General features: G+C 39.3%; 2 protein-coding genes across 3 annotated transcripts in view; both read right to left on the bottom strand.

Moving 5' to 3' along the window:
* pde11a (phosphodiesterase 11a) overlaps window positions 1-20,790 on the bottom strand; it is a 54,573-nt gene extending 33,783 nt beyond the window's left edge. The window contains exons 1-7 of the mRNA XM_086266021.1: window positions 19,674-20,790; window positions 19,005-19,163; window positions 6,847-6,936; window positions 6,096-6,236; window positions 5,877-5,941; window positions 4,110-4,242; window positions 2,645-2,720 (exon numbers count right to left, since the gene is read on the bottom strand). Coding sequence (XP_086122147.1) covers window positions 2,645-2,720; window positions 4,110-4,242; window positions 5,877-5,941; window positions 6,096-6,236; window positions 6,847-6,936; window positions 19,005-19,163; window positions 19,674-20,462 — 1,453 coding nt within the window. The 5' untranslated portion in view covers window positions 20,463-20,790. The remainder of the gene's footprint in view (window positions 1-2,644; window positions 2,721-4,109; window positions 4,243-5,876; window positions 5,942-6,095; window positions 6,237-6,846; window positions 6,937-19,004; window positions 19,164-19,673) is intronic.
* Window positions 20,791-21,952: 1,162 nt separating this feature from the next.
* Window positions 21,953-23,499, bottom strand: LOC147311557 (cytochrome c-b). 2 transcript variants are annotated; one of them, XM_086267335.1, is made up of 3 exons: window positions 23,341-23,499; window positions 22,621-22,794; window positions 21,953-22,520 (listed from the first exon to the last, which is right to left on the bottom strand). In XM_086267335.1, exons 2-3 carry the CDS (start codon window positions 22,790-22,792, stop codon window positions 22,375-22,377), a joined length of 318 nt encoding a protein of 105 aa, XP_086123461.1. In that variant the 5' UTR covers window positions 22,793-22,794; window positions 23,341-23,499; the 3' UTR covers window positions 21,953-22,374. The 2 variants fall into 2 exon arrangements, with proteins under 2 accessions (XP_086123461.1, XP_086123462.1); XM_086267336.1 differs by having other exon boundaries at window positions 23,327-23,489.
* Window positions 23,500-27,592: the final 4,093 nt, after the last annotated feature.

Below are 27,592 nucleotides of genomic sequence, written 5' to 3'. Positions count from 1 at the left end.
CAGACACGGCTAGTGACGTCAGACTGAACAACCGGATAGGATAACTTTCCTTTGGGTTTTTTTTTGTTTTGTTTCTGTTGTTGTGTTTTGTTTTGTTTTGTTGTTGTTTGTTTTTGTTTGTTTGTTTTTTAAACTATTTATTTATGTAGTTATTCTTAAGTTCTGTTATTGAAGTTTAAAATGAAATAAATAAAAATTGTTGATGACAAAAAAAAAAGAAGTTGAATGAAAAAAAGTTTTCCAATAATTTTCCTTATAATTTAGATTGAATTCCAGAGGTTATTCATTTTAGCTCCTGTAGAACATCCCAAAAAATAAATGAATAAATAAATAACTGTTAGGAGAAGGAGGCCTTTAGTGCTAAATGCTAAATGGAAACAAATGAACTGCTACAGTTTTAGATGCGGGGATAGCGCCTGTGCCGATTCTTTGTACCATAACAGATGTGTTTAAATCTTCTACCCAATGCAAAAATCCCAGAAAAGGTGGAAACAAGCAACAGTGCAGCAATGAGCGCTTGAGTCTATGGCAACTTTCTATAAAGTGGACTCATGTCAAGTCAGATTTATTTTTACAAAACAGTTTTTAAAAAAAACAGCTGATCCTGTAAGTGCGGCTGAAATAATAAAACAATATAAATCAAAAGCAATCAAAACGCAGTCTGGTTTAAAAGCCAAAGTATGAAAGTGGGTTTTCAAGCGGCTTTAAAAGTTTCTAATGTTGGGGAGATCCCGATGTGATGTGAAGAGGCAGTTTGTTACACAATTTAGGAGCAGCTTCTGTGAAGACCCAATCGGCTCCATGTTTTATTCTGAACCTCACGACAGCTAGGAGCATCTGTTCACCAGACCCCACCGGTAAAGTGGGAGCATGCAGGGGCAAACAATCAGTGAGGTACGCAGCACCAACCCAGGCAAACACTTAAAAACATCCATCCATCCATCCATCCATCCATGTTCTTCCGCTTATCTGGGGCCAGGTCAGCAGCCTAAGCAGAGAAGCCCAGACCTCCCTCTCCCCAGCCACCTCCTCCAGCTTGTCCAGGGGAACACCAAGGCATTCCCAGGCCAGCCAAGAGATATAATCTCTCCAGCGTATCCTGGGACCGGTACAACATCCGCATCACTGCGGCCGCAGCACCAATCCGTCTGTCGATCTCCGGCTCCCTTCTCCTGTCACTCGGGAAAAAACTAAGAATAAAATCTTAAAATCAAGATTTAATTTTGAGAATCATCTGCATAAAAAGGAAGTGAGGGGCCACGCTTTCTCATGATTGAACTTGGGCCAAGAACAGACACCTGAGGAACCCCACATAAACTGAAACGCTTCTCCCAGTTAAATACAGGGATACTATGGAAATAAAGAATTTAGAAATTGGTCCAAAGTTGGGTAGAACTGTTGGGCTGTGGTTTTTGCATTTTAAGATTGAGAAGGTGCTACAAACGTGATTCAGACTTCAGACAAAACTACGCTGTCAAAACACATACTACACAAATAAATAGGTAGTGTACACAGTGTACTACATTAAAGGGACTAGGGATTTAAGTATAATAAAAAAAAATGTTTTGTTCTCTCTGTTTATCTGGATAGCAAAATAATTGTTTTTTTTTAAAAAAGATATTCATTAAATTCAGGAAAATAAATCATTAAAAATACCTGGTGAGCCATCTGCTTTTATTAAAGTCAGTTTCAATGATGCATAATATGCTAAGATGGATTTCACTAATCATTATTATTGTTAAAGTATTTATTTTGCTTATATTTTGAATGAGTCTGCTGGAACCTTGCGGATGACACAAGGGCTTTAATTTTTCTAGCTGAATGTAGCCTTGATATAAGAATTTCATCTTCTGCTGCTTTGTTTGTTTAATGGTTTTTCACTCCAGATCCTCAGGTGCCACCCACACACTGTGTTTCTTCCTCACTCTTTGTGTTCTTCTTCCTCTCCCCTCCCTGACAAATGCACTTACACCTACGCAAAGATGCACACAGGTCTTCACCAACCATCTGCACCAGATATGCTGATCACTTTGCACTCAAATAAAACTAATGGCTTCCCGCGTCAGATCTCAGTGGACTGAATAGAGCCGCTATTGTCGCTCCTCCTTGCAATATCCAGCGCCAAAGCCAGACGAGAGATCAATGATTTATCAGAGTGTCAGTGTGGTGTTAGCCTGGGGCTGATTCACAAACACAAAGCACGCTGCCAGAAGAAGGGAACCACCTCTAAGTGTGGCGTGATGGTGCAGCATGGAGTTAATCATGCAGTCTCGGCTGGACAAATTTTCAAGCCCTCCCCCTCTTATATTCTCTGCCTTATGCAGCAAAAAGGTGCATGCCTGTGCAGTATTAGTGGTAATGAAATTACTGCAATTGAACACAGCATGCAGCCAAAGGTATGTGGAATGTGGTGATGTTTTATGGCTTGACTTCTTGCTATTGGTTCCAGCTAGGGACCCTTCTACAAATGACTTTTAAAATGATATTTTAGGACATTTTGCATTCCTTTGTAGCAACATAAGCTATCCAGAACCTTAGTAAGTGCCTAAAGACATCCTTTAGTATCTAATGTCATTCAGCCACACCAGAAACTTTTAAACAGAAGAATTTGAGAATCTAGAAGATTTTTTGTGTATGAACTTACCAATAATTTGGTGGTTGCTGTTCCATATAGGGACACAAAGCACTGAGCGGATATGGAAGTCAGAGAACTGGTCTGCCTGCAAAAAGTGGGAGAATAAAACATTATAATTATTCTACATAAAATGTAAATAATAAATGTTTATTTACTTTATTTAAAATGTTTTCATTCTCTTATGTGATCAGTGTTTTGGGTTTTTCTCCTCATCAATATCATGAAAAAATGAGTGAAAAACCTGTTAAATTTGCTTGTAGTTATAATTATTCTTCATCTATACAGTGCAGTTTTTTTTTTGTTTTTTTTTTTGTTTTTTTGCCTGTGCAGTTTAAAATAGTCCAAATATAAAACGTGAAACTGATGTACTGCACAGAAGTTTATAACTATAAGCCATAAGTCTATAGCTATTGCTGTAATAGTTCCGAATCACTTTCTTTAAAATCTCCACTTTGGGGCAAGGGCATGGACAGAGGATGTGCACTCAAATGCCTTTAAAACAGATTACAACTATTCTGAATGGCTACTGCATTAAACTGATGCATTTGAGACTGATTTTAAGAATATGATTTTATTGTAAGTGCGGCATTGACAGAATACTTCTGTTTGGAAGATCAAGTGCAGTATGCACACTCAGCTGGACACTAGCCAGACTTTTACCCGCCAGCTACACTCTCCATCACCGAAACCCAACGGAGTATTTCAGTTAGTGTGAAAGTGTCTTAAGTAGAGCATTTCCTGCAGTGCAATGAGAAAGAACAGCTTCGGAAAATGTACGTTTATGTGTGCAGAGAGCTATAAAGACATTTTCAAGAGGCTTCACCAGCTCAAAAAACTGGCAGCCAGTTTAATCTATATGAGCACTTCACTATTGTGTGAATCCAGGTTAAATGTTAAACTTAAATAAGTTGCTTAATGTGAAAATTATTAGGAAACCATCGTACATATACACAACATAGCCATGTATTTGTCCCAACAGATTGTCAATGTGGAGAACTGTAATGTCTTCAAGTGTCTGACATAGAAAATTTGCTTCAGACCAGCTAACATGTGGCATCACATGACTGCTCACAATGCTGTGAAACTTTGAAAACAAAATCACTGTTTGCCACCTGTCCTACTTGGCAGTTTTGGCTCCCCTGCAACTTCCTTCTGTTTTTCAAGTTTTGAAACAGTGAGTTACAAGATATCTTTAGGACAGAGAAGTGAACAAAACAGGTTTATCCAAACAAAGCAGGGCCACGTGAAAAAGGCCAGAAGTGCACAAGGAAATGACTCTGAAGAGCACAGTGGGCAGATTTAAATCAGGTATGTTTTTATTGGTCTCAGCTTTTTGAATTCACGTTGTATATAATATATCACAATGCAAGACAATCACAGCAGGTGTATTTCATACAAGTCCCACAAATCATTTCACCGTTTTTTTTAAATCCTAGTGATGTGAACTTTAGGAAGTATGTTACTGTGTGGTTACCTCAGCATCAAAGCGAGGATCCTGATAGGCGTCACTAATGTTTACAGGCAGTCCTGTGGAAGCCACCAGCTCCGCAATGCTGTTATTGATGAGCCAGTCTGAGTAAGATGATTTCTCCATGCTGTCTTTGAAACTATGGTCAGAAAAAAAAACAAGATAGATGACAAAAGACTCAACCAGTTCTCAACCAGATTTGTTTAATTAGACTGTGTGAGATGAGGTGAGGATATGTGAAATGAATCCTTGTGACCTAAAGGTTCAAAGGTTCAGTCCCAAAAAACTGTTGTTCAGACCTTTAGAAACAAGCTGGCTTAGAGGGAAAGGTAATGTAGTTAAAACAACTTGTTTCAAGCCGGGGAACAAGCCAGTGTAGAATACATTTATAAAGGATTAACATGAACTTTGATTCACACATAGCTGCTCCAGCAGAGTCCAAGAATAAAACAGGGAGCTGGAAATGAGCACAGGTCAGACCCCCTTTATACGCATTTAGAAATGTTACAATAAGCAAACAATCTTATTTTTAGCTACTTGATTTTTAAAAAGTAATGAAAGTAATGAAAAGTTAAGCATACAGTATGAGCTATTTTCTGATTAGACGGTGCCCCCACTCTCTGCCAGACACCTGCATCACTATTCAGACTGTTTACATCTTATTGCAGGGTGCCATCACTGAGTTTTTACTTTCAAATATGCCAAAGTAAATGTTCAGTGTGGCTCATTTTGTCTTTTAAGGTTAGAAAAAAGACGGAACGACACAGATGTCAGATCTTTTGGATCCCTTTGATCTAGCGATACAGCTGTGTGTAGATGTGGAACCACAGCACAGCAGTAATAAACCACATGGGTGTGATGGCAATCTGCCTTACCTCCTGTTTCTTTTATTTTTACTATGTTTCTCTCCTAATTCTCTCTCTGTCTTCCTCGGTTCATCCCTCTCATAAAGGAACATTGTTCTTGTGGGAGTAGCTGGGGATTTTAGGCACATCAGAAATCTTACAGTATCCTCACCTTTTGTCACCGAATGCATTTATTTAATTACACACATAAATTTCACTAGCTCTCTTGTTACTGAGATGAGAGCCTTTAGGAAGAGGTGCTTCAGGAATTTGTGCAGTTTTATTTACAAACTGGCTTCATATTTAAAATGTGACAGTAGCAACACATATCGGAAAGGAGCGTGCAGTCAGAAAGAATACATTTCCCAGTCTAGCGGCTGAAAATTTCTTTCATCATCGCTAATTTTTTAATATTGGTATTTCTTGTGTTATGATATTTTTAAATTACTGTTATAGTTACTGTAACTACTGCCTCAAAGTGACCATATCAGTTACAGCAAGTGCAGGACTTGGGGGGATAATTTGTCTTCCTTTTCAGCCTTTTTTTTTCATCCATAAACATCCTACGCAATATTAAACCTTTCTTTCTCCACTCAGCCATGCCTAGCTGTAGAGAGAAGCTGGAAAACCCAATTAAGCAGGGCTCCCACAGTATGCCTTCTATTCAGAATCCGCATATTACTCCCACAGCACTACATAATAGTCAAATTTTATACAGATTTTTTTGTCCTTGATGGACGCTCTGCAGATTCAAAAAGGCTCTGTGCCAAATGCACAGGTGCCATGTTGCAGATATGACTATTTAATGAGAAGGGTAATGGTATGATGAGTGAGGAAATGGAAGGGAAAATTATGGAGGGGGGGTTGTATGAGGGTTTTTTTTTTTAATCAGGCCAAATGTTACCGAGGTGCTCTGAATGAAACATACCTGCTTTCAGTGTCTGCGCTACACTTAGGGGAGAGCAGCTCGAACGACTTGGTGAACTTCACAACCTGAAAGATGCAAAAGGGAAGAAATCACAACAGCTCATGGACATACAAAGTATTTACTGGGAAAAAAGGGGGAAAACAGAAAACAAAAAAACAAGAACGCACATGCGCAAATGCATTGACATATATGACAGGACAGCAGAGAGAAAAACAGTACCGGTGACTCAATGTCCTCCAGCAACTGAACAGAGCAACGCTCGCACTTAAGCAGTGTCTGTGCACGGTGCATGATCTTCCTGACAATCTTCTCCAGGTCAGTCTGTTCTTCAAACAGGTCATTGACTACTTCCAGGAGTGCCTAAAGACCAGTGACAGAAAACGTTACCACTGGCATTATTCCCAACAATCAAAGGCTGAATAAAAAAAAAATTGGTCAACAGGTAATAGTGATGACCCTTTGAATAAAGATGTTTTGCCTCGCTCAGCTATTGAAACTTGATTATTATCATTATCTCTAAATCATAAACCAACAGCACGATATAATATGATTACTTTGCCCAATAAAAGAAAATTAGGCCCTTTATCTTAGCGAGTGCCAATCGAATTTAATACACAACCACATAAAAATCATGCGGTTTCTTCTCTACTCACTGAACTGTGCACTCATTATGTTCTCTTCCATCACAGATCAATGCCTGTGACATGAATTAGTGCATCTCTTAACGGTCCCTAAGAGATTTAGATCATGAACCAGGCCCCTTGCTGGATATGTGCCCATCCCCCTCCACAGGTCCACAGAAAATGTCCAGACAGGGCTGCATGCTGCTCTGAGATTCCCACTGCAGTGGCAACAAGTGGGCTGCTGCTGATCAATACTCAGCCTCAATGTCAGCATGAGGGTGGAGGAAGTACCGCTGATCCTAGGGGTAGGTGGGGATTATTATCTTGGTTGGCCCTGTTGCCCTTACCCGACTCCTGTCATACTCCTTCCTTGAGGCGGCAAATAGCTGGGCGTTGGAGATTGCAATACCACAGAAGGGCAGGTACATCTGCAGCACCTGTGGACATATTCAACAGATTTGCTGACTAAATAAAGCAACAGGTTTGAAGCGCTTGTTGAGATGAGACACATAGCCCCCACATTTAATCTTTGAAACTAAACTGTAAGACTTCATGAAACATCGTTTGAAGTAGGAGGTATGCCACAAATAACACATTATTGTTGTATAAAAAAATACAATATAATATTAAATCTCATTTGACTTATACGGACAGTTTGTTAGGTACACCTGTTCCACTGCTCATTAGCACAAATATCTAATCAGCCAATCACAAGGCAGCAAGTCAGTCCATTGGAATATGAAGACATGGGCAAAATGCCCTGCTGAATTTCAAACCGAGCATCAGAATGAGGAAGAAAGGTAATTTAAGTTTAAATGTGGCATTATTGTTATTGCCAGAAACTGCTCATCTACTGGTATTTTCCCACACAACCACCTCTAGGGTTTACAAAGAATGGTCCATAAAAGAGAAAATATCCAGTGAGCAGCAGTTCTCTGGTCAAAAATACCTTTTTGATATTAGACATGAGTGGAGAATAGCCAGATGGCTCGTAGCTGATAATTAGGCAACTCAGAATAGCACTCATTCCAACCACGTTAAGCAGAAGAGCATCTCTGAGCACACAACACACGGATACATACCAGATTTCACTCCTGTTAACTACGGAAGCTGAGGCTACAGTAAGACAACGTAAAAGCATGAATCCATCCTGTGATGGTTCAGCCTGGTTTTGATGGTTTAATGATGTGAGGGATATTTTTTGGCACGTTTTGGCCCCCTTAGTACTAACTGAACATTTAACATTTAACCAAAAGACAAAAGTTTTTGCTTGTTTGTAACTCTTCTCTTTTAGCATTAGGAAATTAAAACACAAGTAATATTTTCATCCAGGAAAAACTTAGCTGTTAAATTAAATTGGAACAAATAAGAAATGGCCTTTCATTGGTGTTATTACTTGCTAGGACAAATAAATCAATTCAACTGACATTTTACCATTTGACCAAATAGTCTGACTTACTGTGCCTTGGGCTCATAACATGAATTCCTTATTTCCCTCATATTTTCTTCACATAAATAATGTAATCACTTGATGTGGTCTGATTGCTGTAGCTAATATGTATGGTATGTATAACCTGAATTGTATTACTGGTTCAGAGTCAAACTACATTCCTTGCTTCCTTACCACAGTTGATTCATAATGAATATCAATACGCACCTTACCTGTATAGAAAGTGCAAAGCAGCAGCTGCAGTGCTACAAAAATATGTCTGTGATGTGAACGTGCGGCTTGAATTCTATATGACCGCAGTTCTCCAACAATGTGGCCTTATCGGTGTGACACTCAGCTCCATAACATTAAATCAATAGAATTTAGGTTGTGTGCTTCCTTGCGCTGCCTCTTTGTTTAGTTGTCAATCTTTAGCATCTGGCTGCTGTGTAAACAATACAATCAGCACAACAGACCCACCAATATTTACCAGCCTTCAGTGTGACCTGAGGGTAGGGACATTACAACAATACATGAATGGGAAGTTACTCAGCTGTCGCCACTGATACAAGGATATCGCTTTCATTTTTCAGAAATTATAATCTATCAGTTTCTCATCAGCTGCAAATGAACATGTGGAGAACACAATGCTAAAGCCTTCTGTGGAAAACTATACGCCTGTACCTGTGGCCTACATGGAAAATATTCTTTTACGTTTACGTACACCGTCGGTTCACAGCACTTCTGCTGCCATGTGAGGTGATAATACCACCTGATGTTACCTACTGAAGTTCAAACCAAGCAACAGTCTTGGGAAGAAAGGTGATTTAAGTGACTTTGAATTTCTTGAACATGGCAGTGTTCTTTGTGCCAGATAGGCTCATCTGAGTTTTTTCAGAAACTGCTGATGGGATTTTTTTTTTTTTTTTTTTGATGCCAGAGGTCAAAGTAGGATGGCAACATTGCTTTGAGCTGATAGGAAGGCAGTGAGTAACTGCAACCAAGGTGTGCAGAAGAGCATCCCTGAATGCACAATACATTTAACCTTAAAGCCAATGAGCTTCAGTTGTAGATGACCACACCAGGTGCCACTGTTGGCTACGAAGAGGAGGCTGAGGCTACAATTGATACAAGCTCACCAAAAATGTTGCCTTCAGGTGGCAGGCAACATCCTGTCTTGTATTGACCATTCAGACTGGTAGTGGTAGTATAATGGTGTGGGGAATATTTTCTCTGCACAGTTTCTTTCCCTTATTACTAAATGAGCATTGTTTTAACTTTACAGCTTGCCTGAGTATTGCTATTGACTAAGGTAGTCCCTTTGAAGCCACAGTACACCCATCTTCTGCTGGCTCCTGCTTAAGGTTAGTGGCATATCAGTAACTTCCTAGTCTGTATTACAGTGGTAGTGCTACTACTTTGAACCACTAATATAGCAGAAATTGATTGGGGATAATGTAGTGGTATCGAGTGTAGTGGTATCAAACCTATGTCCTGCTGGATCTGGAACTGCAAAGAAGGTCACTTTTTCTAGACCAAGGGTACCAAACATAAGGCCCGGGGGCCAGAATGAGCTTGCAAAAGACTGCAATCTGGCCCACTGGGCAGCTTTGGAAAATGTGAAGGGGGACCTCAATTTTAGTTTTATAGGTTTTTCTACTGATAAAGACCTGTCCCATGGTCAATCTTACTACAAAATTGCCAAAAGGTAATAGATAAACAATTAAATGACATACTTCTTGTTTCTTTCACTATCTATTTAGATCGTCAGTTCTTAAAACTGGACCATACCACAGCAGTGGGTTTCCAAAGACATTACCAATGACTTGCAGGTCAAACTACTGTAAGGTGGTCAATCCAAGGAGGTGTGCCTTTAGTTTACAACAGCAAAAACTGAAGCTGTTGTGTTTTCCTCTCAGGCTGTCCATCGTCTTGTATGACTGTAGCGTCTTTAGGTTACCGGCCTGGTATACATACTCAAGATCAAATTCGGGCTGTATGTGACCCATTACTTTGGCATCAATACTCTAGTGACTGAGGAGTAAATTAATGGGGGATTATTAATTAATATTCAAAATGGATAGAAATGCATAGATTTTAAAAAGATAGCCTGAAAGAAGTCAACTATGTCACTCATCTGTTGAAACTCTGCAGGGCAGAGTTATAGTCTTGTGTATTTATAATTATTGCGTTGCGTCAGTAAACGTTAAAGTGTAAATCCTCTGCTCTCCCATGTCCTGTTGGTGTGCATGTTATGATACATTAACTACATGTTAAGCCACTGTAATTAAAGACATATTTAATCATAACGTGACACGAAAACTTACTCAGTCATGCTAATGGGTAAATTAACTTTATGCACTTCATTCAGTCATTATACATAATCCAGTGCCTTATGCAACTGTTTTCAGATGCAGAAAACAGATGATGCTGAGCAATGAGTTCATACATAATGTATTTCAGCTGTCCTATGGAATTCTCTAATAATGATCTTCCAGAAAGGCAGTGGCCATCAATAGCCCCAGCAGGAGCAGATTCATTAATGAGCAGGACTTGGGGGATGTGGCTATGGATCTGCCTGTGGAACTAACAGGCATAGCCAAGAAAAGCACTGCTTGCTCTAATTACATTCTGTCAAGCAGGCCATTATACAAGGTTGCATTACAAACAAGACATTTTTTTGCCTAGAGACCTCTGGGCTGACCAGTAAAGAGCGGTTTAATAACAAAGCTAACTGGCCACCGCCTCAGGGACTGTCAGTTCCTCTAACCTCAGTGACTTCCTTCTCTGTAACTGGAATTTCAAATGAGAGAAATCAAGGGGAATTACACAGACAATACTTTTTGTCTCCATTTCTCTATGGATATCTTTTAAAGTTGCGCTTTAAAGCTTTGCATGTGTGAAAAGAGGAAACAGTTGTTGTTTTTAACGAGGTTTGTAGTCAGTGACAAAAAAGAAAATTTCTCCTCTTCCCTGACATTACATGGATCTTGATTTACAATAAGAAAAGAACTACAGATTCTTCACTTATCTTAAATAGAAAAATATATTAAATATATTCATTCAAGCAACAAGTAACTCACTGAGGCTGAAGTGCAGTTTGGGATAGAAAAATGGACTTTGTGTTCCATCAACCAGAAAGCTGATTTAGTGATTAAATCTACCCATAGAGGCATCAGGTGCACTCTATTAACATCAGTGTGCTGCCACTATATTTGGCAAGGTGGTTTACATATGCTAATTTCTTAACTGAGAAAATTAGAGTAATCAGTTATCATTAATAGTTTGGAATTCAGAATGGAAATGAATTTACTAATTAACCCTAGAGCATGATTTTGTATCCATTCAGAAATTTTGAAACATCCTTTTCTGGCCGCTTATACAACCAACATATTCCACCTGCCTGTGGAAATTAGTTCAGATGTTTTATTTGTTTTATTTTTATCTAAACTTTGATGGAATTAATAAGCAGGTTAATAACAAACTGTGAAATATGAGGATTTAAAAAGGAAGACGTAAACTTAACTTAGTTCTCTCTTCACAGACAATGTAACTGTTATCCTCAGCTTTATTCTGCTTTGTTCACTGGAAGGACCTACACTCTTCTAGTTTTTACTCAATACTACACTTTCTGTACTTTAAAGGTTTGCACACTTTTTATTTGTCTGACACAAACACTGCTTTAATTTAATCTAGTACAGGTTCCACTGTTACCGACATGTTGACCTCAACAAGTCAGACATCCCCATCACAGGTTTTATTTTTTATTTTTTTTATATACTCATAGATTAGTTTGCATACAAAAGGTGAATGTAGCCAATGTCACATCACCCAGCATTTTGTAGAGTCGTATTCTGAAGCCTCTGATTATGAGTATTTGCCTATACTGCAGCAACTTGTCAGTCACATGTACATGTCTTAAATAGGGATGGACCAATCCGATATTAAGTATCGGTATCGATCCGATACTGACCTAAATTACTGGATCGGATATCAGAAAGAAACAAAAAATGTAATCGATCCATTAAGTATCACAAAAGCATCTCACAAAACTTGCGACATGACGTAATCCAACTCATGACCTTAGCACGTCGGAGAAGTATGTCTCGCGTGATAGAGCGGCTGCGGTGTGCCAGACCTGTCGGTGGTCTCCCTGAGCATTTGGAGCCTTGCTATGTGCTTCCAAACCAGCATTTCCTCTCCGACAAAGCTATCCCAGAGAAGTAAAGCAAGTGTGTAAGTTCGTCTCGGAATGTTTGTAAAGCATTCCCACGTTAAGCTTAACAACCGATATATGGAGCAACTGCCTCTTCTTCTCTCCCTCCCTCTACTGTTGCTACTTGAAATCATGAAACCGATCAATGATCAACTGATCGGCTTTTCTGTCGCGACTCCCGTCTCTCTTGTTTGTTTTTGGCCCACTTTTGCCAGAAAGAGGAAACCAGCGGATGTTGCACTAAACAACAGCAGCGCGTTCAAGCTTGATAAGCTGTTGTTAGAACTTATTTAATATTACTTTCCACACCAGGATCCTTTTCTAAGTAGCTGACGGCTGGTAACTGTGCAGGGGCGGATCTAGCAAAGTTTTGCCAGGGGGCCAGGTAGGGCATTAACAGGGAAAAGGGGGCACAAAGAAATACTTTTCTTTCTTATTCTCATGTCTAGCTTTTAATAAATAATTTTCTGAATCTTACAACAAAAGTTTTTATCTGATGTAAAATGTATAGAAAAACAATTTTATTGATTATAAAATACACTATATCGGATTCATATCGGTATCGGCAGATATCCAAATTTATGGTATCGGTATCGGACATAAAAAAGCGGTATCGTGCCATCTCTAGTCTTAAAGTATAGCCTATGTTGATATTCTGGAACCATAATGTACCAAATAAGCATCTTGCTGCATAAAAAAGACTTGAAACTTGAAACTGTAACCATAAACTCATAGATGAGGTATTAAAGCAACTAAGAAGTATCATTTGATCCTAAACTTCTACACAAGTGGACTTTTGCAGGAGTCACATCCTGCTGGATGTTAGAAATAATGCAAGTTTAAGGCTTTTCAGACCTAGAATCTACATCCATCTTTTATATACAGTTTTTCTTCTCAGACTGACCTGGTGCAGCTCGCTCCCTTGCATATAAAAAAAAGTAATGTGCATATATTTAACACTGCTGTTGCCATCAAAGGTAGATAACACAGTGAATTGTTAAACCAAAGTCCCCAGAAAGCATAACAGAAGACTAATTTTAACCAAATATGATGACCGTTAGATAAACATGATCCAGTATTATTCCTGGAACATCAGAAGACAGTCGGATAAAGAACAGAATCAGACCTTTTGTTAAACATCTGAAAAAAATATTGAAGATTACATTTTTCTCATCAACTGTTTATTTAGTGGCTGGGGAGGCAGGTCTCCTTTTACTGTGTGTGGGTCACCCCTGTGCAGTATACACAGAGTTTAATACAGCAACATGCAAAGATTTAAGAGGATTTCTTGTGATAGTTCCCTTCTTTTGCTTTGCAATGAGCAATTCTGGTATGATGCACTCCTTACATTTGATTTGATCTGATATCCTCTAGGATTGTTTTTTTTTTTTTTTTTAAATTAGGTGCCAAGCTGAAATTGTGTTCTTTGTTCTTTAGCTGCAGATTTACATTTGGAAATTGTATGAAAGTGGTTATTAACTGAAATGCTTTGAGCCAATTTGACTGGGAATTTGGCAGCCAGAGGGAGCACTGTGGTGAGGGGGGGACTGCTGTTTGACAATCAGCTCACACAGATGTTGAGATATACTGGCAGATGGAACCTACATGGGAGAATTAATAAAAGTTAATTCACAAGAATAACACATTTCACATCGGATGTATTACAAGGCATGCAAGACAAGAATCAAGAAAGTAATGCAAAATATAGAGATAGGAGGACGGGGTCAGTTTGCACTCTTAAATTAAGTCGGTAGCCAAATTCCTTTGCAGAAGATAATGAGACACAGCAATTATACATGGGCTGAACCATTTTCAGACTTGCCAAAGGTCTCAAATCTTGAATGACAGAACAGAACAAATTTAAGGCTGTTGGGATTTAAAACCAAGCATGTAATGTGTTCAAAATCCTGTAAATTTTCAGCACAATCATTTAAGGATAAACGTAAGCTTATGTCTCTAAAGGAATCTGCTTCGAAAGGTATGATAAATTTTCTTATTACAAGGTCTTCCATAAAAGCAGGGCTGCAGCTGTGCTGTACAGGGAGCTTGCTGTGTTCTCTGACACTCACATTGCATTTCATTACTAATTCAGCTGCAGCCATCCCAGGCATTAGTGTGATGTTAACGAAATGTGAAACATACTCAAAACAAGGGAAATGAAAAAAAGAATTCCTAATCTGCATCTATTATAAACAACGCATCGAGTCTGGAGATGTAATTTTGATGGCAGAGCAGCAGTGGAGGAAAAACATACGACAGATCATTTTTGCCACAGTGAAACCTGACGCTTAAATAAAAGCACAGCTAGCTTTGTGCTTTCATGTTTCATCTTTCCTCTCCTTTAGGGGCCCCTGCAATAAGAGAACAAGTCGCTGTATCGGCTTTTCACCGCCTTCCTGCTACGTCTATTCAAGCGCGCTGATGGACTCAACACGTGCTCCTCGTGTCTCTCTGACAAACGATCATTCACAAACAGAAGGCTATCTGGATCACTGTGGGAGATGTTGCTCCCCTGACAGCTGCTTGAAATTTAAATATTACATTAACTCACAGACAGCGATGGCTTTGTGCTGGGGCTGAAAACTTGACCAGTGTGTTTACTAACCGATGGAGTAATATCCTGGATGGTTCTCATCCAAGAGTCTGCTTTCGTCCTCTTGAATCATCTTTAAGTAACTTGGCTGCCCCAACACTGCCACAAATCCCATGGTGCTGCCGTTGGCAACCATTCAAAATCACACAAATGGCGCAGTCCAAAGGGGTGACAATAAATTAATTGCTGACACACTGGATATTCTACTCAGCAGTAAAGTGAAGCATTAACCAATGCGAGAGTCTTACCAGCCAATACTGGTGGTATTAACACAGTGCCCCGGCCCTTTACATCATACTGCCTTGGGAAAATTTAATGACAGATGACTCAACCTTGGTTTATGGATTCAGACAGTGGGGTTAATTATTTAAATAATAAATACTGAGTCAGTTTGGACTCAGGAATGAAGACAGAATGAGAAAAAATGATCTGCTGTTTATCAGATTACATATATACACTCACTTTTGCATGTAAAATATGCCTTAATTCTTCATGGTACTGATTCGAAAAGGTGCTGGAAACATATTCACAAGATAGCATCGCATAGTTACTGCAGATTTGTCAGTTGCACATCCATGATATAAGTCTGGTGTTCATGAAGCTAGTTTGAGATCATCTGAACAGATCAGAAAGGGATGGACATGGTCAGCAACAATACTCAGGTAGCCTGTGGTGTTCAAAAAATGCTGTTTGGTACTAAGAATCCCAAAGTGTGACCAAAAAATATCCCAGACACTATCTTACAAGGCATGATGGACCCAAGTTTTCATGTTGTTTGCGCAAACTACCATCCAAATGTCACAGCAGAAATTGTGACTCATTACACCAGGTAATGTTTTTTAGCCTCAGATTCCTGTTCTTAGCTGAAAGGGGTGTGATCTTCATCTGCTTCAAGGTGTGGCAGGCTGTGTGTTGAAAAGTTATTTTGGTTGATGCCCTATTCACAAAGGGTTGCCACGCTGGATGGATCCACATTGTTAATTTGGAACATCCTTTTACACTTACATAATCCTCCAAAGGATTTGTTTCAGCTCTCAGGCTCAAGCCAGAAATCTTTTGCATTTTAGGTGAGTGTGCTAACTGGTTATTTGAGCTACTTTTCCTTTCCTATCAGTTCAAAGCTGCTCAAAGCCGTCTCCCTCTGACCTCTGGCATCAACAACATATTTTCTCCCAGAGAAATGCCGCTCACTGGGTATTTTCTCTTTTTTGGACTATTCTCTGTATACCCTAAAGATAGTTATGTGGGAAAATCCCAGTAGGTCAGCAGTTTCTGAAATACTCATATCAGCCCATTTGGCAGAAACAACTATGCCACATTGAAATGAACATGAAATCATCTTTCTTTCCCATTCGGTTGCTCAGTTTGGACTTCAGCAGGTTAGAGTTGAACTACTGCCATGTGATTGGCTAATTAGATGTTAAATTAGATGTGTTAATGAGCAGTTGAAGAGGTGTATCTAATAAAGTGGACGATGATGTCTTCAGTTAATGTTGTTTGTCAAATACTTTATGACAAGGGATGATAGAAGCAAGAACAGCTGTGACAACATTACATGACCTACATTCAGTATTACAGTATGTAACATGATAATATTTACTGTTGTTCATGTAAAGGTAATATCCATTGTGATGATGGCAGTTAGGCATTCGAAGAACCCTGAATTGAAATGTGACCATAAACATGGCGTGTGTATTAAAGATGGAGACGTGTGTAATTAATGTAATTTTTTGCTTTTGTTCTTCCTTGGCTTGCTGTATTTATAACATGAATTAGCATGGTATTTGTTCAAGTGCTCTGGTGGGATGAGGCAATAGGTGTTTTATCATGTCAGTACTCTGGACTGAGTCGTTAATAAAGCCATTATGTAATGCAACTTTGCACATGTGCAGTAAAAGTATGAATTGCATTGAAAAAAACTTTCAATGTGCAAGAAGCATTTCTTAAAGCAGATTTTTTACTAGTGACTCGGTTGTAATATGGCCTAGTCATCCTTTAAATTACAGTTTTATACATTTTGACAGAGGTTTAAAATGCCAAAATAACTGAGAGGAAGTGTTTTCAAAATAGGTTCCAATCACTTCTACTGGCGTGGCCTACATTAAATATTATGATATTTTTAAGATGTAGTTACTAATTTCAGGGTTTTAAGCAGTGTGTTAAAACATTAACAATGACTTTCAACTGAAGCCAAGCAAGATCTTGAGAAATTAATCAGTTGTAATAACATTTAAAATTCCAAGATGTACATCTATTGTGTCATCTGATAATTAAAAGTAATTTAATAAAGCAGATTTATTTATCAATTTAAATATTAAAAACAGAATGGAGGCTAACTCTAAGTTTAATGTCACAGAAACTGAAGAATCACCCAACAAACTGGAGGGAATAGAAAAAAAACTGTTCCCTGTTTGTAGGTCACAGTGCAAAACAAAACACGAAAGGAGGCAAAATATGAAGAAAAAAACATCCTGTTCTTAAAATCTTTACAACTGTAAACTCATGAGTGTTGCAGCGCTGACGGTAATGAAAAATGACAGCTGGCATCGCTACAGCCCTGCTGCTTGTGTGCCGCTAACGCCACAAAACAGTGTCTATGTACCAAAAAAAAAAACTGAGTAACATCCCTGAAATGCCACACATGAATCATAAAGCATGAGCATTACTTCAGGGCTATTCTTTCATCTGTACTTTACTTCAATGTGCTGCAATAATAACAAAAAAAAGTGAGAGTTGGAGGCCTTGCTAGCAGCTCTGTAAAGCCATGGTTAAGAAGCGCTATCATTATCACCACAGTTTCCTTGCAATGGAAATTATAACATGCTGATGGTTTGCAGGTTTACTATTTTCACAGTCTACCTGCAATGTGTTCACATTGTAATCTTTTCTCTGGTGTTAATACTGTTACTTTTGCAGGTTCAGGAAATCCAAATAATGGCACACTTGAAATTTGATCTGATCATCGTGCAAGAAAAATGTGAATGAATTTGAATTGATGGCAACCATGGTTTTTGTGATTTCATCATCAAATCCTCTCTTTTACTATCTGCGACTAAATATGGGATTTAACAGATTTTTTCAGATCTTGTATTCAGTTTTTTATTTAAGTCCTATGAAGCATACCAACTTCTATGAAAAAGGCTTGCATGTATGTATTGTTGAATTAAACTATGGAACAATAATCTGGCTTCTTCTTAACTATAATAGCTGTGTTCTCGTTTTGTTTTTGTTTTTATCAATAGATGTAAAACCCTTTTGTTGGACAAAATGCCTGTCCCCACGTGTTTGAAGGCATTTTTGAGACTCAAAATTGGGTTTTAGTGTCAGGGTTACAATTAGGTTAAGGTTATGTTTAAGCTAAGGCTTAGGGTTAGGCATTCATTTTTGATGGTTAGGAATAGGGTAGGCAGCAAGGGATAGCATTATGTCACTAAGACATGAAAATGGGACTGTGTGTGTGCATGTGTGCAGGTTCTAGCCAAATATTCTAAAAATGTTTGTGCCAAATCTCATCGCTGTTCATACAACAGCTTTCATAAAACATCAAGCCAGTGACCAGGTTACTAAAGTGATCAGGTGACATCTTCAAACATGAAGGAACCATATTTCATGCCTAGTGCTTGAGAAGAGGTCACAGGATCTCTGCAGTTCAACCTGCCATGTGGACCAAAGAAGTGCACAGGCCAGTTGATGTAGCTCTTGCACAATGTTACAAGTGTGGCTAAAATTCATGCCCAAACTACCATTTTACCCCATATGGCTTTATTTGTTTCACTGTGATTAAATGCAGTCTGTCACATTTCCTTCTCTTGCTTTGCCAGTCTATGAAATGTAACATTAGGATTTAAGCACATAAATGTGTTATTTCATCTTTGCAATAATTTAACAAAACAGAATAAAAATGAAATAAACAGTATGCTTTTATTGAGATAAATTACCGATTCACTGTGACTTCCCATCCTTTTACCCACAAGCATTGTTTCTATTTATGTAAGAATGAGAAATGGTGTGATCGAAAACTGCCCCAGATATTATTTTTATTTGTATAGCGCTTTATAAAGTCATTTGATTCACGTGCACAAAGTTCCTGTGGGAAGGTTTAGTGGTGTAAGATGTAAGAAAACAGGGAGGGATCAAACAAAGAACAAACACATAAGCTTATTCTGCACACACCAGGGAGGATGCACTGTATTAGAGAAGCATGTGTGTGTATGTGTGTGTCTTCTTTACTCAGTACGTATGCTCATAACTGTAATGATTAAATTACCTTCTCATCATCTTCAGTGAAGAGCTCTCCACTTGAATTCTTGTTAATAGCCTGAGCAACTCCGATGATCTCTCCATCACTGTTGCGAATGGGCATGCACAGCAGTGACTTGGTTTTGTACCCTGTCAGCTTGTCAATTTCATCGCTGAACCGACGATCCTGCAAGCCGTAGGCACAGAAGAAAAGACACAGTGTAAGCACTTGTTGGAAAAGAGCACTTGCTTCCTCTATTTTTCAGATGACGGGGCACTAAACATAAAGATCATGACTGCGTGTCTACAGGAATGTCAGTTTGATGGACGTCTGCAGAGTTTGGAGCTTGTTCTACAAAAAGTAGTAAAGTAGAGCAATGTGGTGAGGCATTAGTGTAAATGTTTGGCCAGCCATTAAGACTTTTACATCTAAAAAGGCTGTTGCCATTATTAAGCACCTTTATGTAGTTGTTGTATTAAATCACAGTGGACTTGAGGGGGAGAAAGAACAAAAAACACTTTTTTTATTACTCTTATGTGATTTGTGTGAACGTGTGGTTTTGGCCCAAGCTATCAGCAGTGCTCTTGTTCGTCAAACTGTGAGAGATAAAATGAAAAGCTGCACGAAAACGATCTGACTCACTGCCTGTGACAGATGGAAATGCACAAAAACACATGCACACAGAGCAGAAGGCACCTGATAAGCGTCAGGGATGTTCACTGTCTCCCCGTGCTCGGCTACATAACCAATGATCCCTTTCCCCCACGGCACTTGAACTTCGTCTGAATTCATTGAGGGTAAAACTGTGGTGCCTGCGTGCACGTCAAAGAATTTGGACACTAGCGTTTGCTTGTTGCCTGTTCCCTCCACTAAAAACAAGGAGCACCGGTCTGCATCCACCATAATGCAAACAAACACGAGGATCTTGTAGCTGAGACTCGTTAGATCCAAGTCGTTTGATATGTCTTTTACAAGCTCCAGGAAAAACTCTCGCTCGTTGTGTTCTTTGAGGTAATATTTAAAATCCACGGCTGTGGAAGGGTACTGGGGGATGTTGACTCTGGACTCCAGCAGTGCGCTCAGTATGTGCGCAGTGGTCGGGGGCAGAGAACTCGCTTTCCTCAGCAGTGCTCTCCTCCTCATGCTTGTCAGCGGCTCCTGCGCCCTGGTATTAACATGTTCGTCGTATGTCCTGTTGATGTTGATTGCCTTGGATCTGGCGAAAGTTTTACGCAGCTCCTTCTGAGACGCTCTCCGCTGCAAACCGTCACATTTGCTCGCCCAGCTGTCCTTGTACGGGTTGCTCTTCTCCTCTCTTGTCTCGGCCGGAGCTGAAGCCGTTGGACTTTTGCTCGCCTGGTGATTCTTGAGCCATTTCTCCACCATGCTATAATTCCCCTTTCTGTTCAGGTAATCCTCGAATAACTCGGGATGCGAGTCCAGAAAAGTTTCCACGTCAGAGAACAGCATCTTTGACACTGCCATGTCTGTTCTTCAGATGGTCCTCAGAGAACCAAATCCATGAAGTCGCGCAGAGAAATATCATCTATGAGGCTTTGCTGGGGGGTTGAAGACAAGAATCGTTTGACAACTTCCAAGGTGCAGTACGCTTGGAGCATCCCTGGAGCTTCGGCTACATATCCAGCTCCACTCTGTGGCGATGGAGACTCCCTTTGCGCACCAGCATATTCTTCCACAGCATGTCCACGCCGTTTTCACTTAATGTAAGATCATTTAAGCAGATCTAGGTTAAGCAGCGTGGACGCAAACTGATGCTCGCTGGGACTGCCACGGGCTTTGAAAAGACAACAAACAGCAACTACCGAGCGTTACTGTCGTGTGCGTCTTCTAGTTTGCAAATGACGCTGGCTGTGGTTGGCTCGGTCCCACTGATGCTCGTTTCGTCACACGAGAAGGAGCTCAGGGTTGCTTCAGTACGCAGCCCTCTGGACATCTGAACCGTTTGGCCCCTATTACAGGCTCCAAGTGTGAAAACGACGAGGATAATACTAACGTCTGTCCGTCCAGCACATATTATACAGAATGCGTATGGTTACATATGCAATAAGCTACACAAAAATATAAAACAGTAGACTATAATGATAGATTTGTTGCACACTGTTCATAACTTTCAATATTTCGGATCCGCTCCAGTTTTGTAAGGCTTATCTGAAGCAAAGGAACCCCATGTGGGTGAATTAACTCTTTAACATGATTCAAATACAATGGATCTCTATGCATTCCACAAAAAAGGCTTTTCTGTGATAATCAATGAGTGACAGTCGACTAAAAAAGAAGGAATTCATAGCATATATTAAACATCGTCTGCAGCGGTCTGTGTCATTTAGTTATGTAACCGCGACTTTTATCGCTAGTGAGCATGCCAGATACTCAAATTCCTTTATACTAGTTCCTCTGTGAGTAGGTGTGTAATTTGAACACTAGGGGGAGTTGTAGTCCACAACTTGGACAGTGATACAGCTACCAGCACAAATCTGACTCCTATCATGAGCACCTCATTGTTCAGCAATCTGAATTCAAGCGTGAAACCTCTAGATTTGATAAGCAAGGTTAACTTCGACATGCCTTTATCTGCTTAACATGACCCCTACAAATGCATTCTGTCTTTTTGGCCAGTATTTTCTTTCTCAAAATGTGGTCAAACAACTCAGAACAGTTTTCAAAGTGTAGCAGGTTTTTTTCTTAAATAGCTTCATATCAGTCACAGCCTCTTAAAGATCACTTCAGAGTTATTTGCTTCTCTCTCCCCACTAACAACTCAAATCCTGCAAGTAGTGTCCCAGTGTGTCATGTTTATTCAGTTTTGTGATAGAAATCCTGCACATCCTCTGGCATATAAGACAATGAAGTACACCACTCTAATCTTTATTTGATTGACAAATCAAGTGTATCAAAACCTGGCATGCTGCCTCCTCAGCATTTTATGATCTCGGGCAAAAAAAAAGGTGAAGAAATTCTCATGTTTAGTGTTGTTTTATTCAAATTCAGAAATGACAAAAAAGACAGCTGAGGTAGGAATCAAACCAGAGAAGGCACATTCATCCTTAGAACAGACACATCTTCAAATAACTTGATAACAAAACAACAACCTACTCACCCCAAAAAATAATGGACAGTTAAACATTTTTTTGGTCCCTACATTATGGATGCACAGTATATTATTTAATAATTTATGTCTGAAACCTGTTCAAACCAGGAGATATTTAGTCCACATCAAGTAAACCTGAGACAATGGCGACAACTTATCATCCCAGTGCCACCACAACTGATTGCTCTTTTGCCTTATTTTTTGGGGGGGAAAAAGACAAGTCTTGGTATCTTGAACAGTTTGTTAAGGCACAAAGATTGCTAAAAAGGTGCACGGATACAGAGATCTTTATGAAGTTGCCGATTTGAGATACGCTATAAGGTCAGCTCGCTCAGTCTTCTTTTTAATGCCAGCGAAGATCATCTTTGTTCCTGGAATGTATTTCTTGGGGTTCTCCAAATACACCATCAGGGTTTCCTCATTCCAGATAACCCCTGTTTTAAAGTAGGCAACAACAGGAGAAAGTAAGGCTTAAAATCAAGTTTGTGTGATTTACAAGGCTGGTTAAAGAGTGCATGCACACAGAGTATTCACCTTTGCTCTTGTTGGCATCTGTATAAGTGTACCCCTCTGCCTGGCCGGTTTTGCGTCCGAAGAGGCCCCAAAGGTTGGGTCCAACCTTATGCTTCCCACCATTCTCCACGGTGTGACACTGGGCACACTTCTGGACAAATGTCTTCTTGCCCTTTTCAACGTCTCCAGTCATTTCTAACAAGGAGAATATACAGGCTTAGAACAATCACAGTATAACGGTATACACCAATTCAGCCACAGGGGGGAGCTCACGTGCTAGTTGCGCAACAATGCCCCTGGGGGCGTTACCAAACTGGCTCTCACAGTATTGCTAAATTACACCGCTCCTATCATGAAACCAAAGACAGGTGTTTAAAAAAAGCGCGTTTGCTATCCTCTTAAAGCAAATTATTCCAGTAAAAAATATCAATACCACCTCACACTTGACATCTTATTCCAAGCTAAACCTGTAGCTATAACTTCATATATCAACCTTACATAAAACATACCAAAGTTCATCTTTTAAATATCACTGACTGTAATGTAAGGTAATGTATCTAATGTGTGTTAAACTCAAACAGCTCCTCAGATAAGGAAAAAAATCAGCTAGAATATCGTCTTTAAAGACATCGGCGCTGGAGCACGTTTCATGTTAGAGGACCGACGCAGACGGATTTGAATCCGTAAAAAGTTGTGAGCACGAAGAACAGAGAACAGCAAACCTCACATTTCAGTAATTACCGTTTACGTTTCCGTTCCGCGCACAATGAAGAGACTCGCAGCTTCTTGAATTTAATCCCCCTGCCGGGTTCTGTCACACCCGTTTCACGAAAGTTTCACGGACGTGCCTCCTCTCACAAAACTTTTAGTATCCCTGAGACGTCATCAGTCACCTGACCTGCGTCGTCGTGCACGTCATGACGGGATTTTGAAAGCGCAAGTAAGATTAAATCTTCGCATTTAACCGATTAATCGGTTCAACAACAAAAAAAATACCACACTAATATATAAATAAATAAACGTCCGACTTACTTGTTTTCTTTGTGTGTTTTGCTATTTTTTATTTTCGCATTTTCTAGCCCAGATCTGTTATTGAAAAGCACAATTTTTGTATGCTGCTGCAACCAAGTGGAGAATATTGTCACCTTATGGAGTCACAATTACTGGACTCTCTTTGCCATCCCACATGCCTTCACTTCCCACACACTATTCACGCAGGAGGCCTTCAAATGAAACACTTTTTAATACTGACATGGTATTTTGACCATGGTATGCCTGCCACGAAGCTTTATACTGCATACAAGTGTGTATATATATATATATATATATATATATATATATATATATATATGTGTGTGTGTGTGTGTGTGTGTGTGTGTGTGTGTGTGTGTGTGTGTGTGTGTGTATATATATATTACTCTTACATGTTCTTGTTGGCTTTTAACCAGGATCTTAAAGTGCAAACTTTCCTGTTACCTCATGTCAGTACAAGTGTTGGAATGACAATAAATGTGGGGGTATGTGGGGGGCGGTTCCAGCTTATTACACAATTGCACTGATTTGCTGCTGGGGACTACATCTCAACAGTCCACCTCTAGATGTTTACCAGAAATTTGCACTTGGCGTTGAGGCGTGACATGTTTAAACCAGCCTGGTGAGACCGTCATTGATCTGATTGTAGAGGAATGGCGCTGCTTTTTCTTGTGTTGCTTGTATCTTTAATTGTTTGTGTGTGGCGTTCGTGTTGTGTTGTCTGTTACCTAGCTTCCTGGACGTCGTGTGCTAGTTATTCATGTAATACTTGTCTTCACGTTATGCTTGCTATGATTCTATGTAATTAGTGGGTGTGCTGAAATGTTTCTGGAAGTGTGCTTTGTTTCTTTTTACTACTCAGCAGGGTTTTCCCTTTTTTAGGCTGCCACTGGAAATGATATTTTATAATAAGATTTTTTTCTTAATGACTTGCCTGCTTAAATAATGCTTAAGTCTCACATACAATTTGGGTCAAATTTGACATTCAACAGTAAAAATCCTCTAATATGAAACTGTACAGTCCTTGTGTGTTTTTAATGGGAAGGTGGGGGTACCTGATAACCCTGATGAAAGCCACAAATGCATTGGTCAGTCAATAAAGTTGTTCCTCTTCCCCTAAGTGTTGTTGGAGTTCCTGCATTGTGGAAAGTGGGGGACCTTGACAGTGTCACGATACGTGTTCCCACAACATTTGCTTGTCCTGCAGTTTTATGTTCTCCTTAGGCTTGTGAAGTCTTCCTGCATGTAGTCCAACTTCCCGTTGGTCCAAAGACATGTTAGGTTAACTGGTTAGAATAAAGTGCTGTATGAATGTACGGTTAAAGTGTGGCTTGAAAGTACATGACATTTGCACGTGCAAGCACAGTCCCCTGCAATTTAACCAGATAATCTGAAAATAAACAAATGACTGGAAGCTAAATGAGATCATGGGAGGGGTCATAATTATGATGATGGTTATAAAAGCACCCGTGCTGCCATTTCGGTGAGTGTGGGAACCACATGTGCAAATCCCACTGGCAAAGTTTCCTACCACTACTCTGAATCCACAGATTAGTTTGCAATAAACAAGTTTGCAAAACACACCACACTCCACTGTGTCCATTTCACGCTTTGTCTTTCCAAAACATGTAAACATGAAGACTCAACACAATAAGACCCCAGCCCAATGATAGAACTGAACTCAGGACCTTCTTGCTGTGAGGAAACAGTGCTAACCAACCAAGGGACAACTCCCACTAGGTCATTTTTCTTTCCAAGCTCCATACATTACCATGACCTGGATGACAGAGAACCTACACAGACACAATGCTAACCACTGCCCTATAATGGTTCATGTTTTATGTAAAACAACACATGTGATAACTGGCATTTTTCTCCACAAACAAGTGGTTTAAAACCTAGTAAAATCAACTCTTGCTCTCTTAATCTGACCTCTCTACATTAATTGAGGATTTTTATTCCATTTATTAATGTCAGCTTATTTATATATTCTAAATAGATCCATGGTCCAAAATTTGGCATAGACACCTATTGGCTTACTCTGAAAACATGAAATATAAACTGTATCAAGGGGTTAAATTAAGAAGGCGTTTACACCTCTGTCGCACGTATTCACATTATGTCATTGTTTTGTTCCACCATCTTCTTCTTTTTGTTTGCTCCCTCATCACCCTCACTAATTAGTTCATTAACTAATTCCGCAAATTTCTTAATAGTCGTGGTCTACAAGGCTGCACAGGTTAAGAGGGTGTAGAGCACGGGGATTAGCACAAGCATCCCTCAGGTTCACATGGTTCTTATTCTGCATGTGTGATTGCTAATCTTAAGTGACAATAATGCATGCAAAGTCAAACACCCAGGAATAGAGGATGTTTGGCGGTCCATTTGCTAGTAGAATAGCAGAGGAGACACGCACAGTGCATATTAGTTTAGGTTTCATTTCCCCTTAGAAAACCTCTCAACTTAGCTCTGCACAGAAAAAGTGTGAAAAAAATCCCATGAGTGTACAAGCTTCTATGTGACTGACACTGGCACCAAACGCTAATGAGCAATAAAACAAAACACACAAAGTTGCTTCTTTTTTTTTCATTTGAAGCAGCAGGCTTATTCGGGATTAGTTTCACCAGCAAGATGAGTGGCAAAGTGTTGCACCGTGACGTGTACAAATGATGCAGGCTAATTAGAACCGACATCCACTGGCTGTTGGAATCAAATAACCACAGAAGTTTAATCACTGCGATTTCTTTCACTGGTCTTTTAAAAAAATCCATGTGACCAGAAAAAATATTATCTATAGCCTAAGATTAATATATTGTCTAAAATTTGAGTTCCTCAGGAGATGAAGCAGATTTGTTAGCACGCTAAAGCTACCAACAGGCTTTCAAGGCACTCAACACTATCTGACAGATATATCATAGTTATTTCCAGTTTTATCTGCAGCTAACTGGAACATCCATAGGACAGAGCTACGTGGACTCTGCTAAAGTCATCATTCTGTTTACATAATGAATGAAAGTCCATCCACCTTTGACCCTGCTATCAAGAAAACCATCTGGGAGATTGCAGCATATGCTTGTCTTGGCCTTTTGCTTTACTAGCCTCTCTCAGGGATTTATTTATTTATTTGGCTAGAAAAGGGAATCTTTTTCTCTCTAGAAATGCAATTTGTATGTCTTATTTCATAAATTCTCAATCTTGTGACTGTGCACGTGCTTTTAGTTTCACCCTCAATGTACTGTGCATTATTCAGTCAAGTGTTGCCAAAGATTAATAAACATAAAGGTGCAAACGTGACAATTTTAAAATGAAAAGCCAGCTGGTAATTTATTTGGGCCATGATAGATCGGATGATGTTACTGTATGTGTGGTAATAACAGGTTATTTAAAAACCCTTTGTCCACCAGGGAGCACTGTTTTGTTTGAGTACAATACCTTGAAAATAGTTCTTGCAATAAATAAATTGGAAACATTTTCCAAAATATGTCTTTGTGTTGTGCTTTTAAAAATATTAATTTAGGTCAGATATTCAGAGCCACAAAAATCCAGATTACAAATGAAATGCCTGTTTTCAGAATTTTAATTATTGATTAGTATTTTTTTTATTTTAAACACTAGTTGTATCCACGTTTTAAGTGTTTATTAATACTTTTAATAAGGAATCTTTTTTAATTTTTCTCAATTTGTTTTTTGTTTTTTTATGTGTGAAGCACTTTGAGCCTGCATCAACTTACAAACACAGTTTGATTGGTTGATGGATAGTCAGTGTATTTTTGTGTATATAAAAAGCTATGTACATCATAGATGATAAACTCTGTGCACATTATAACCATGAGTCTTATCTTCTATCGTCTTTACATCTGTTATTTCACATACCCTGTTTAGTTATTGCACATAAGTCTAGCCTGTGATTGTAGCATTTTGTCTGCCATTTATCTACGTCATTGTTTTTGATGTTCGTCTG

The sequence above is a fragment of the Aulonocara sp. 'chitande type north' Nkhata Bay genome, linkage group LG16 (genome assembly GCF_057382095.1).
Source record: "Aulonocara sp. 'chitande type north' Nkhata Bay isolate Kocher_YH1m ecotype deep benthic linkage group LG16, A_spYH_male_GT1.1, whole genome shotgun sequence".
Classification (NCBI taxonomy): Eukaryota; Metazoa; Chordata; class Actinopteri; order Cichliformes; family Cichlidae; genus Aulonocara; species Aulonocara sp. 'chitande type north' Nkhata Bay.
This window is presented reverse-complemented; position numbering and strand designations above follow the sequence as displayed.